The sequence below is a fragment of the Halictus rubicundus genome, chromosome 10 (assembly GCF_050948215.1).
Source record: "Halictus rubicundus isolate RS-2024b chromosome 10, iyHalRubi1_principal, whole genome shotgun sequence".
Lineage (NCBI taxonomy): Eukaryota > Metazoa > Arthropoda > Insecta > Hymenoptera > Halictidae > Halictus > Halictus rubicundus.
The window spans coordinates 13,805,541-13,818,394 of NC_135158.1; the positions used below are offsets into that span (position 1 = coordinate 13,805,541).

The 12,854-nt window shown below is 39.4% G+C and overlaps 1 protein-coding gene across 2 annotated transcripts; it reads left to right on the forward strand.

The window, feature by feature from the left end:
* Positions 1-4: 4 nt before the first annotated feature.
* Positions 5-5,293, forward strand: LOC143358411 (sorting nexin-24). 2 transcript variants are annotated; one of them, XR_013082950.1, is made up of 4 exons: positions 5-350; positions 2,597-2,790; positions 3,045-4,532; positions 4,581-5,293. XR_013082950.1 is itself a non-coding variant. In XM_076795547.1 (3 exons), exons 1-3 carry the CDS (start codon positions 198-200, stop codon positions 3,205-3,207), a joined length of 510 nt encoding a protein of 169 aa, XP_076651662.1. In that variant the 5' UTR covers positions 5-197; the 3' UTR covers positions 3,208-5,293. The 2 variants fall into 2 exon arrangements, 1 of the variants encoding a protein (XP_076651662.1); XM_076795547.1 differs by having other exon boundaries at positions 3,045-5,293.
* Positions 5,294-12,854: the final 7,561 nt, after the last annotated feature.

Sequence of the window (12,854 nt, forward strand, 5' to 3'; positions counted from 1 at the left end):
GATTTTCTGTAGTGGTGCAGCTGACAATACAGTCGTACAATAAATACATAGTAGATTCCTGGCTGCGTGACAGGCGCTGACAGGCGCCAGTAAAGATTGAAAGTAGAGCGCTGTGTTTTTCGTGGAGTTTCACTTTGGTGTGGTGATAGCAGTTTATTACGGTTGTTTCAAGACTTTAGAAAATAGCTAGCGATGCAATGTATCAAGTTTTCATCAGCGGATACCGTTTGGCTGAAGTGTCACACGGCAAGCCCTATTATGTTTACTGCATCGAAGTATTGGAGACGAAAAGCGGTACCCGATATTTCGTCGAGAGACGATACAGTGAATTCAGCGCGCTACATCGCACGGTATGCTACTTATTTCTGCGCTTCCTTGGACATATCATTCTTTGTTATTGAAAATTCTAAAATTAGTATTCCCCGAATGTACGTATTCAAGTTTCTCGCGTCTCACATCCAGAATCCTTGATTTTTTTACTCTTCATGTTTCAACATTTTCACTTTAACAACCAATTCCGTCGTATTGTAGAGTGAATTATATATTGCAATAAAGCCACAAGAACGAAAATCTAGACATATTTATTTCATCCGCTGACGAATATTAAACTAAAAATATTCATAGAATCATCGTTACGAGGCATGCGTCGCAGAAGAAGAAAACATGAGATAGAAATACATCCGTCTTTTTCTGCAATTTGTATCAATGCACGGAACTATGTACATACAGCACTATACATATTCTCCCATTCAACTTTCATTCTCATGAATAAACGAGAGATTAGTGTACACACAAGGATACGTGTACTACGATTTATTGAAAAATACGCATGCGTGACATAACACACGTGGCGTACACCTGTTGTATTGTGAATTGTGTTTAACTGATCGTGAGACGAGATTTTAGCACTTGTGTTGTGTAGGGCGAATCACGTGACCGGATCGCATGTATCAAGGTGAAATAAGAAGAGTATTTAAACGATTTTATTTCGGGTACCGTTGTCAAGCAACATTCGACATACCTGTTATTCGCGTTTTTATGAAATTGAATATAATAAATTCTTCTTTTTTGTCGATCAAGGGCCCGGTCTTCGTAGATTCGCGGTAAGGTAGAGTGACTACATTACCGGCAAACAAATGGTTTTACGTGGCTCAAGTTTTCGTCCTTATATAAGAATATTTTGTCGCAGGTAAAAGGCTCATTCGAAAGAGGAAGGAAGACGTAAATTATAACGTCTGAACTAACAAGCTGATGAAAATGAGTTTTTAGAAGCTTAATAATGAAAACATAAGAGTATCTAATCAAAATTATGTCAGCGGAAAAAAACTGTTTTTCTTTCACAAATGTTTGCATAGCAGGGGGAAATTGAGAAATTAAAAAAAAATTAGGATATAGTCCCAAGTGTCCCCTTTATGGACCCGTATTTTTATTTTTTAGTTTACAGTTTTTATCTCATGCCACTCATTCTTTCATCCATACCATACTCTACTCCTTCATATCCCTGATAACATTAATCTATCCTAATACCTTAGATCAACTTGAACAAAAAATTCTCGAAGATTGTTTCATGCGCCTCTAGGAAAACATTAAAAATAATAATAAGTAAGTATTTAAGTTATAATAATAGGAAAAAAAATTCGTTTCGTTTGTCCAGAGAAGTGAAACTAATCGAAAATGTTTGCAAACAGCTCCAGGACCACATAAGTATATCGGGTACAGTTGGTAAACATTCAAACAGATTTGATGGGATAATTAGACAAATTATTATGTGTGGATACATCGCATCAGCCGTTTACGTTGCACAGATTACACTCACGTCATTTCGTGTATGTACCACGATTAGTCGTATCAATAGCGCGTTTCATCCTTGTCATAATGATACGTGATTGATGTAGCTGGTGTTCTCCGGTAGTTGACTCATGATAAAATCATGTGCAGTCAGTATTTTTTAGTCTTTCAAAGCGCGTTCGTATCACTCGCTGTTATCCGAAGTGAGCAAAAAAATTTACTGGCGGATTTACATTAGGTGGCTATTACGTCTTCGAGCTGCTTCACGATTATGTTTCAAATTTTTGTAAGTTGCATCAGATTTATCTAGACTACTTCTCTCGAAGTGGACCAAACGACGTGGATTTTTTGAGAAGTCAGAGCAATTTATTTGCTCTATGACGTGAAAAGCAAATTTTGAAAAAATTGCCATTGGTCGGAATTGCGGAGAAAGGACTGAAGGTTTCACAACTTTTTTTTTTACCTAAATATTGAATATTTAAAAATTTGTGAAAAAACGGCATGCACATCGTCGATTGTTGGCCTACTTCTAACGCTTATATTACCAAATATCTGCATAATTACCAGCGAGAAAATATTTTTATATAAGGACGAAAACTTGAGGCACGTAAAACCATTTTTCGCCTATTTTTGTCGGTAACGTGGTCACTCTACCTTATCGCGAATCTACGGAAGACCGGGCCCTTTAAAGAGTGTAAGAATATTCGTGTGAGTCGCTGTATGTTTCATCATCATGTATCATCGTATATCAACGTGTCGCTTTATACGATGTAAAGTCAGATGCTCTTATGTCGATTTTTATTTGCAGCTGAAAAAAGAGAACGCGGAGGTTCCTCCGTTTCCACCGAAGAGAGTAAGAAATTGCCAGCCGAAGGTGCTCGAGCAAAGACGAGCTGCTTTGGAGCTGTACACCCATAAAATGTTGCGTCTTTCAGCCACGAAGCAACAGGTTCTCAATTTTCTGGGTATAGAAAGTCGGACTGCCACCGCGTCATATAAGAGGTACGCGTTTGTGTAATATCGTCTCTACAACACACACGCTGCATTTCTATGATATCACGATGCGGAGTCGCAGAGTGATTCAAAGAATGTAGAACGCATCACACAGAAGATTTAGTTTCATACATTTTATTGGATTGACAAATGTTTGAACTACTGAGGCCACGAGACAGGCCGAGAAACACGAAGTGTTATTTCCCTTCTAATAAAAATCCATATTTTCATGTGTAATTAATCTCGTTTTGTTTTTTATGCAGCACGTACAAGGTCCCGGAGAATACTCAGTACGATCATCCAAACACCCTTGGCCATCATCCAGTATTAACTTTTCATTGTGATACGTACGCACAATCGAACTCATCGTCTAGTCTTCCAGATATTGTAATTAACGGGGTTTTGCAGGGTATGTACGAGTTCTGAGTTACAAGTTTTTTTGTAACAGTCGCTCTTGCCATGAAAAAGTAACGAGTGAGAAGAAAAACAAAAAAAAAAAAAAAGAAAATTCAAAATAAATTACAAGTTGATGATGTATTTGTCATTCGAATATTTTTTGAAACGCTTTTTGCCCGTCGCTGGGCGCGTGTCGACGAACCTACATAGCAATAATAGGCGCTTTCGTTGTACTGTCGTTAGAACCCGCGATTACGCGTTGCATCGTTAGCAATTAGATTAGCGACGGAAAGAATCTTCTAGACGGATCGAAGCGCTCCGAATACACTGTTTTTTTCCGACTTTCTTCAAGTATAAATTATGCAACAGTAGTTTCTCGCTGGGTATTGCTGAGCTGTGTTACTGATTATTCAAAAACTGTTGAAATTATTATTTATCGTTGCGTGACTTTGTAGATCATTGCGTCATACAAAGCGGAATTTCATTTGTTAGCCGCTTTTGTATGACGTAAAAATTATATAATGCTACCGTTGTGGAGATTATCATTAAAATACGAATATTAGGTCATTGCAAATGTTCTGACGCGTTTCTAACAGATGGTGTTCTTTTTGCACCAGTGAGATTGCAATTTGTGAACAAGTTTGTGAACACTTTTGGACCAGAGATTATGTATATGCTAGTTTCATGATAGTGCCTCGTTAAATGCGTTCCATTCAGGACTGACGGCGAACATTTATCGAGGTTTTGTCAAGTTCGTCTTCCAGGAATTAAACAGTTAAAATATGCAATGTGTAGTTTAGTTTGGGGATGTTAGATTGTTACTATCATAAGATAGAATAATCTTGTATGAGATAACGATAATCACGACCAATTATGTGCAATACAATTTTTACAGTAGGGCAATTTGTTAAATGACTTTGAATTATTCGATTGTAATGAATGAGTAGTTAAATCACTGACTGGATAATTGTTGAGTCATCAACGACGTTCACCTTGGATATCTTTAGAACGTGCAAAACGAATTAGTCACCCAAATCATATTGTCATAGATGGTTGTAGGTACATACCTGGATATAAAAAAATTAAAAGTCTATCAATTATTTATTAACGCTTTGTACATTTAGGTCAAAGCAGTTGGAAAGGCAATAACACTAAGAGCACCAAACAGACAAAATTTCGCGGAGAAGCGTTTTTGTGATTTTATGTAATAATTTAAATTTAAAATTGAATTATGTCATTTCGATCAGTACGGTAGTTTTAGTGACAAAAATAGTTATATATGTATTTAATGGGATAAGCATTTCGCGGCAATTGTTGAATTTTGGAACAGTATTAAATCACAAATGTAACTACGTGTAAGAAGATATGATAAAAAAAAAACATGTATGACTCATTTGCAACAGTTAAGCAACAAGTAGCGACAAGTAATGTTAACACATTCCGATTTTTCGCGTAACATTTTATCTACCGGGAGTCTATTAATAAGCTTTTCAAGAATCCGGTAGATAATGATTTCCGGTAGATAATGTGTTAATATTTTCAAGAATTTTCTGTTTAATATTTCTTTACAGTAGAAATATTGAATAAGATACTATGTACTCAAAATTGTGTCCGAAAAATATATTAGGTTTGCGCAAATCAAATATTCTTTCTCCAAACAAAATTATAAACGGTTTCATTGTTCTTTAAGCAATATTCGCTTTGTACAAATTTCTCTATAGTAAATAAACTGCGGATTTCATGCATTTACGACGAAAGTCAGTGGATTAAACACAAAACTGAAAACACATTCGAAAAATTGAAGTATAGAGTTATATAATTCTCGACTTTTTAACTTTTACAATTGGACAATTTTTATTTTGCATAAAGATCCACAGTCTAACGATAAAAAGGCCGATGGTGAACCAAATAATGAAACCAGCTCTGCGGATATTTGAATATTTTCATAGAAAATTTGTAAAAACGTGTACCGAAGCCGAAGACTGATCGAGAACGATATTTTGTATGCGTCGAGCCACGAAGTTCAGGTCGCCAAACGGAAATGAGAAAAGCTGCGAAAACATATGTAACCATGTAATGATAATACGCCAGAAAATATACCGTTGTTGTATTTGAATCATCGTCTCGTTTATTTCATCTTATTATTCTCAGTTTACATTACTTGTGACATTCATCTTAATCTATTTAACGTTATCGTATGGATATCTGGATTGTAGATGTAAATGTAACTCAGAAGCGGATCCCTTGCGGTATAATTCGCATTAATTCGTTTACTACCGTTTAGATTGGACATCACGGACGCTCGGTTATAGGAGCCATCGGCGAGAATCTGTTTCCCCTATTATTTTTCCATTTGTTTCTTTGTTTTTTTTTCTGCTTTTGAAACGGTGTGTCGCGATGGCGTTTCCGTATTTGGTACAACAGCGTTGCATCGTGAGCAAGACACGAACTCACCCTCGAGACAACGACTTAATGTCGGAGGATAAAAGTCTTACAGTGAAAAAGATACGTCTTCGAGATATAACGATGTGTATTATTTTTCCATACTAATTTTCTTTTCTTTCTTTTGTTCTTCTTAGGTGGTAGGAGGATTAACGGTGCGCGGATCAATGTAGCAATCGAATTCGAAGGATGGTACGGTTCGTCTAGTGCCTCTCGTTGATTACAGCCGCGAATAGATCACCCACTTCTCTAGCAATCTTAATCGGCTCTATCGGACGCTAAGGGGAGCAACCAGCGTCGCCAGATCAAGACCTTACGCCCCCACTCTAATTTCCCCCTCTACCGTGTTATTCCCCCACGCGGGCCGGTCACGTGACGCGTTTCGTGCATACTCCGGTACCGGCAGAGGGAGGGTAACTTTTTCCCCTCGATTCCTGTTCCCTCCCCTCGTCTGGCGACACTGGTAGCAACGTAAAAAATAAGAATTCAGGCGGCAAATCGTTTTGGTCCACTGAATCGGCCGTGTTTTACATTTGCACTCGAACGCGTATGGGTTCTCCTCGACTTGCTGGACTGCTGGAAAATAGAGGAGGACTTTTTTTTGTTCCTTTTTCTATGCTTTTGTCTCTGTTTGTTTGTTCTTTCTCGCGAACACGGCGAGAATGGTTCACGGAGCGGCGCGTTACGATTCCTTACGTTAGAAAACAGGTTCGAAACGATTTACAGAAACGGAGTCGCCGTGACAACGGTAGTAACATATGCACGTATGTATTCATGTATGTAGTACGTATGTACGAATGTATGTATGTATGTATGTATGTATGTATGTATGTATGTATGTATGTATGTATCTATGTATGTATGTATGTATATCGCGGTAGGGCCTTGATTCGTATATACAAATTACGACTGCTCTTTAGTACGATTATTGTGTCGTGGTGATGAACCGAATCTTCTCTGATAAATCGATAATTCTCGTTCATATCAAATGTATTTACTTGCGCTAAATATATATTATATACAAGCTCCTCAGTCTTGTGCGAAGTGTGAGACGATTTAGGTTCCAGCACTTCCGCCTCGGTGGAAACTAATCGGTACGAGTGTTGTTTCGCGAACCCATAATCTGCTCGGACGTTTTCTATTCCCTCCGGTTCCCATTTTTCTATCGGATTTTTCGGCGAACGAGTCGAAGATACGGTTGTTCGCTTCGTTTCGTTTCGTTTCGTTTCGTTTCGTTTCGTTTCTTCGTCGGCTATGACGGTGTGTACAAAAATTGATCGTTGATCTCGCTTGTAAATGTGAACAGATCGAACGATTTATCGCCCGTCTTTGGCAGTTTCCCTCCCGCGAACTTCGTCCCGTTACTCGCAGCTGTCGAATGAAAGAAAAAGAAAAGAAAGAAAGAAAATCGCCGTGGGCGTGCGCGCATGTACTTTAACAGCAAGAACAAAAGTCGCGGATCCACTTGAACGATGAGTATCTTTCGTGACTTTGGAGTTGGCGAGTCTCTTATCGTACCAGTACCGATAATACCTGTAACACCTAATCGAATTACTTATATCGTACAAGTCTTGTGTAACTTAGAGTAAAACGTCAGCTGTTGGTCGCCATGATACGCGGACAGTTATGGGTCAGCGTTACGGTAAGAAGGCAATATACGTCGCAAAACCAGGTGATAAACTTATAAGAACGGAACTAGAGAGCCGAATTAGTAGCGTCGATATATCCGTAAATAATACTATTCGCAATACGTAACCGATTAGATAGTATCCCCTTTTTTCTTGTACACATACGTACAATAGAAGCACAGTTAAATGTCCGCCGTTATTATTCATCAAGCTATGTCCACACTCGAGTAACAACGAGCAACTTTTGGTGGATGTTGCGTGTATCTGGAACAGGTCGCCGCTTTTACCAAACAAAAGAAGAAGAAGGCAACAATAAGCGGCGAAAAGTCGCTCGATGTTGCTTCGGTGTTGACATAACTTCGCTCACGCACGACCCCTCTCCTTGCTTCAGTTGAATTCGCAGTAGCCACTTCCCTACTTAAGTGTCCGCGTTCGGTCCCAACTGCGGACGCCTAATTGTGCGCTACTGTATATATGTATGCACGCTCGTGTGTATGTGTCTATATATAGATATATGTATATATAAATGAAAGAAAAAGGTTCAACCGTTACCATTGCGAACCGGCCGAAGTATGAGTATTATTGTACAAATTGGAACTCCGTGTGCCGTTGCACGCGCGTACAATCCACATGTTAATCCTTTATTTGATGATTCCTCTCGTGTGTCACGTGTACAAAAAGCATTATACATCTCTGGCTGCCTAATCTTACTATACAATAGAGCGCTCGCAAGCAACGTTACAAGATTCTCCAGAAAATCCCGTAGAAAATCCGCTGTTCTCTGTCAAATAAAGGATTAAGGGTAGGTCGCTTTTTCTCCCGGGTTACGGTGCGCCATGTAATTACATGCTACCGTTAATTGTCGCGTCGACCCTTGCCACAGAAATTACAATCGTGAAAAATGATTCGTAACGCAAGATCGAGTTTCTTTCACAAACGGTAGGAGGCGAGGTTCGATCAAACGTCGGGAGAAAAGGATCGATTCGTTCGATTTCCGGTTCAGGCTTTCTCCAGGCTTGTTAACTATCCTCGGAAACGATAGTTCACTCTCTCATTCTCTCTGTCTCTCTCTCTCTCTCTCTCTCACTCTCTCAACAAAACTGACATAATTCTCCGCCGGCTCTGGCTTAAATAATATCAACATCGTTACCAGCGTGTGGTTCTCGACCACTCGATGAAAATCACAATGGCGGCAAGTCTCACGAGGAACGATTTTCATACGTCGCATCGCTGAAAAACGTTCGCGTCGCTTTTCCGTGTGTGTGTGTGTGTTTTTTTATCGATTACTTCTACCGGTGTGTATGTCATTGCCTACGTCAACACGATCCCAGCTACTGTCTAACTAATATTAATTAGGGCTACGGTACTATGTACAGAAAACGCATTGCATTGGCACAGCAAATATGCGCACCTGGACTGCCATCCTCCGCTTCGCCGCATATAGTACACTTCATCGCATCACCGATGCTCTTACATCATTTAAAAATCGATATTTTGTTCTTTTTCTTCTTTTTTTCCCGTTAAATCGTACGTGTTATAATCGTTTGATACAGTTCTTTGCTATATTTAAAATTAATCCGTCGTTTCAGCTCGACCGCAGTTCATCATAGTCAACGTTACGCAGTATCGAAAATCTTGAAAAGTTTGACGGACTCCAAATTATCTTCTACTTTCGATTAATAGTTAAGCTTATCTTATTGTGAATTTTTGTATGATTTTCATTTATCGTTTAAGCGACGAGATAACAATTATATTTATCTAGCGAATGCGCACCACGAAGGTTTTCAAGTTTCTCCGGCGAGCAACCGAAAACGAAGTTTAATATATAAAAGGCTATCGTGGGCAAAATTTCAACGTTTCCAAACCTTTTCTCTCAACATTATCACAAAATGTAATGACTAATATAATACAAATTTTTTCGAGACTCGATCCGACTATCAATAGCGATAATCGTAAAACAGTTCAGTTTTCTGACGTGTTTTCTTATAAACGTAAAAATAAAAGTTTAGCTCGAGGTAACGTTTCGTTATCGCGTTCGTTAACAGCTTTTAAGGGGTTAAACTTCGCCTGTTGATCTTGCAACAGTTCTCGCACGATCGACTGTCAAGATTTCGAACAAATAAAACTTAACAAACATCGTCTCTCTCTTTCCATGAGTTCTCAATTCACAAATCTCTAAACGACAACAATTTTCTCCCGATAGATTCTCTGTTTCGTGTGCGTTCTTCTTGTTCGAAAGAATTTTCGGTGAAACGAGAACAATATTGGAAACGTCCTTTTGTTTTTTAAATCGATTGATAGACATATATATATATAAAATGTTATAAATTTGTTTTTTGCTGTAACCCACCACAATGTATGTAAATATCAACTGTAACCTTCTCTTTTATATCCAATTGTAATCGATGTGGTCGCTAATGGCCTAGCTGTTAATGCGACCACTTTAAAATAAACGATATATAATAATAATAATAATAATAATTTTCGGTGAAATGCTCTCGATACGCGTTGCAACGAATATTTCCGCGGAAACAATGAGAAACAAGGGTAAACGGTTCGAACGTCGTCCGTAGAATTAATTGACTCGTTGATCCGACGTTATTGCGTTCGATTGATCCAGAAGCGTGCACGAACTATGAGTAATAGTTGACGAAGCAGCTGTTCCTAGTACAGATGGTTCACCTATCGAGCACCGTTCTTTTCATACGTATCGCACGAATCAAAGTCTACGCGCGTATGACGTGTAATGTCAACAAGTGTTAATCACTTTGCTAAACGTTTACGGAAGTAGTCCGTACGGATATAGTACGGCGGTCACGTCGTTCGATAACGGATAAGAAACGAGACCCAGTTTCATTTTTTTTTATCGCTCGTAACAATCCGCGAATGATAATTCCCTCCTTACGTTGCTGTTACAAGTACCGGGAACATTTCAGCTCGCTGTTATCGCTAATGACAGTCGAACCGGATAACCGCCATGCCGGCGATAATACAATAGGCATTCAGGGATTGTAGAAAGTAAATTGCGCGGCGATCGGCCTGCTGAAGTTCGCACCAATTGATAGTAATGTGAATGTAATCAGCCTGGCGATTACATTACATCGTTGCCTGTATTTCACCGACACCGCGATCTGTCGTAAAACGACACAAGTCCACGTTCCGACGTATTACAAAAGAGAGAAAAAAAAAGATTTTAAGATTCATCTGAAAGATCAAAGTGAAATATTGCCGAATCGCTCGATTTCGAGGAAAATCTCACGGGGATACGAAAATCAAAAAATCCTTGCCTTCGCAATTTACATTATTTCTTGTTTATTCAAGTTCATTAGCAAATCGTTACATAAACGTTCGGAGAAAAGGAGTATCGCTGTTATCGATTCGAAATAAAAAAAAAAAAAGAAAAGAGAAGAGGTGAAATAAAGGGATCTTACAGAAACGATACAAAATGGTGGAGAGAGATACTTACAGGACTTGTACGGTTTTACAACTTATTGGTTTCGATTACAATTTATTCGCAAGAACGTATACGCGACGCACGATTCCCGTTCGCTCTCGTTTCTCAGCGTCGTCGCGACGACGACGGCGACGACGGCGATGACGGAGACCTCGTTGTTTCCGTTTCTGATTAGCGAAGCGAGCGTCAGCAACGGGAACGTGTGCACGGGAGAACACGTCGATCAATTGTCATGAGTTTCATTTACTGGAATGTTGCATTTACTTTACCTAATTAATGCGATCGTTATTACGTTTATAGTCTACCGCTAACGCCGCGACGCGTCTATTCCGGCATCGAGCTGTGTACGTGCGTGCACGTGTGCGAGAGAGCATCGCGGAGGTAGGTACGCCTCGGGGTCATCGATGCTCGCGATTCGACTTTCAAATCGAAATAACGTGCGGCCGCGGAGGCCTTCCGAGAACTTCCGGTTGCCGCGCGGAAGCGATACCGCGGCCGGAATAGCTCGGATACTTCCAATTTATTCGAATCGTTTGAATACCCCGGCCGTTACGACGCGGTATCGCGAAATTCCGTAAAAGTTCCTCGACGGTTACGATCGATCCGAAGGACCCCCTCGACGTCACGAATTTGCAATAAAAAAAGATTTGCGTCGGTTCCGTAGAAGATCGCGGAAGATTCGCCTCCCCGAACGAGGTCGCTAGAATGTTTCCGCCATTTTTCGGAGCTACGCCGGAATTCTCGTGGAAATTGTTACAAACTCTATACTCGTTTAGCCACAAAAAAAAAAAAACAGTTAACCCATTACCCACCGGCGATTATTAATTTTTAATTTATATTAAACTCACTCGGTATTATTCACTCGGTGACTGAATAACGATTTTCACATTTTGGGTAAAAATAGACCCAGGCTCCGCCGGCGGAGACAGCATCTATTGTCGAGCGTGAAAAGATATAACCGAAAGATTATTAAAACGAAAGCAACAAGTATTACTGTAATCATATGTATATGTACATAAATTTGTTCAATTAAGGCTTCTCAATGCCTTATGTTACGATGCTTTTGTCAAATAATTAAAATTGCCAATTAGTTCGATCAGGCGTAACTCGTACACGCAATGCTTCTACGCTTTCGTGATCTGTCAAAATGAGAATCACCAAACGGAATACGAAAAGATAAATAAACGATACGAAATATTGATAACGAAGAAATCCCTTAGCTTCGTTGAGAAGGCGGACTGTTAAAAGAGACGATTACGTGAGAAAGCAACCGTAGGTAATTAACAAAAGGCCGCGTTTCATGGACCGGCTTCCCTCTTTCATTTATCAAGATATTCTGATGTAAATGACGATTTTAAGGTCGAAGACGTTACTTTTCTCCCTGAATCCCTGTGATCGATTATTGAAATTTTATTCCTTCACCAGGAGAGAAAACGTTTGACCATTTGGTGCAGATGCAGTTCACGTTTACGTATAACCGAAGCAAATTTCCAAGTACCCGTACAATTTTCTATAAAAGGTCTCATCTTCGAAAAAAATATGTCGCTCACGAAAACTTTCTTGTTTCCGTTCGCACTCCATTTGCGATTACACATCGGTATATTAAATCGTCGCGACGAGAATTTATTTGGGCACCCGTCGAACCGATCGCCGAATTTTGAATACTCCTCCGGATTCCTCGCACACATGCTCGACGGAATTCACGTTCTTTTGAATCCTGATCCTGCTTGCTCGCGAAGAACCTTAAACCCTAAAGCGTCTCGATTCAAAACCGAATATGTACTATGAACGATAAAAATCCACGTGCTGGTAGTGGTGGCGTGCAGGTGTTTCCGATCGAATGAAAAAAGAGACGTGATCCGAAAAGTTCCCATTGTACTTCCCCCCTCACGTATTTCGTTTCTCGATTCTTAAACCGCGACTGCGACGACGAAGTCAGTTTCAAACGGATTATTATGTACATTATTCTTAGTTCGTACTTAATTATGATTACTCTAGTAAAACGCAGTCTGTATACATACATGTACATCCATACGCGACCTCTCCGTTCGTCTAATTTAGAAATTATCATATAGCATATAACAATTTGCCGATAATATTTATATTTATATATATATATATATTTATATTTATCATATAATTTTCTCATCTCG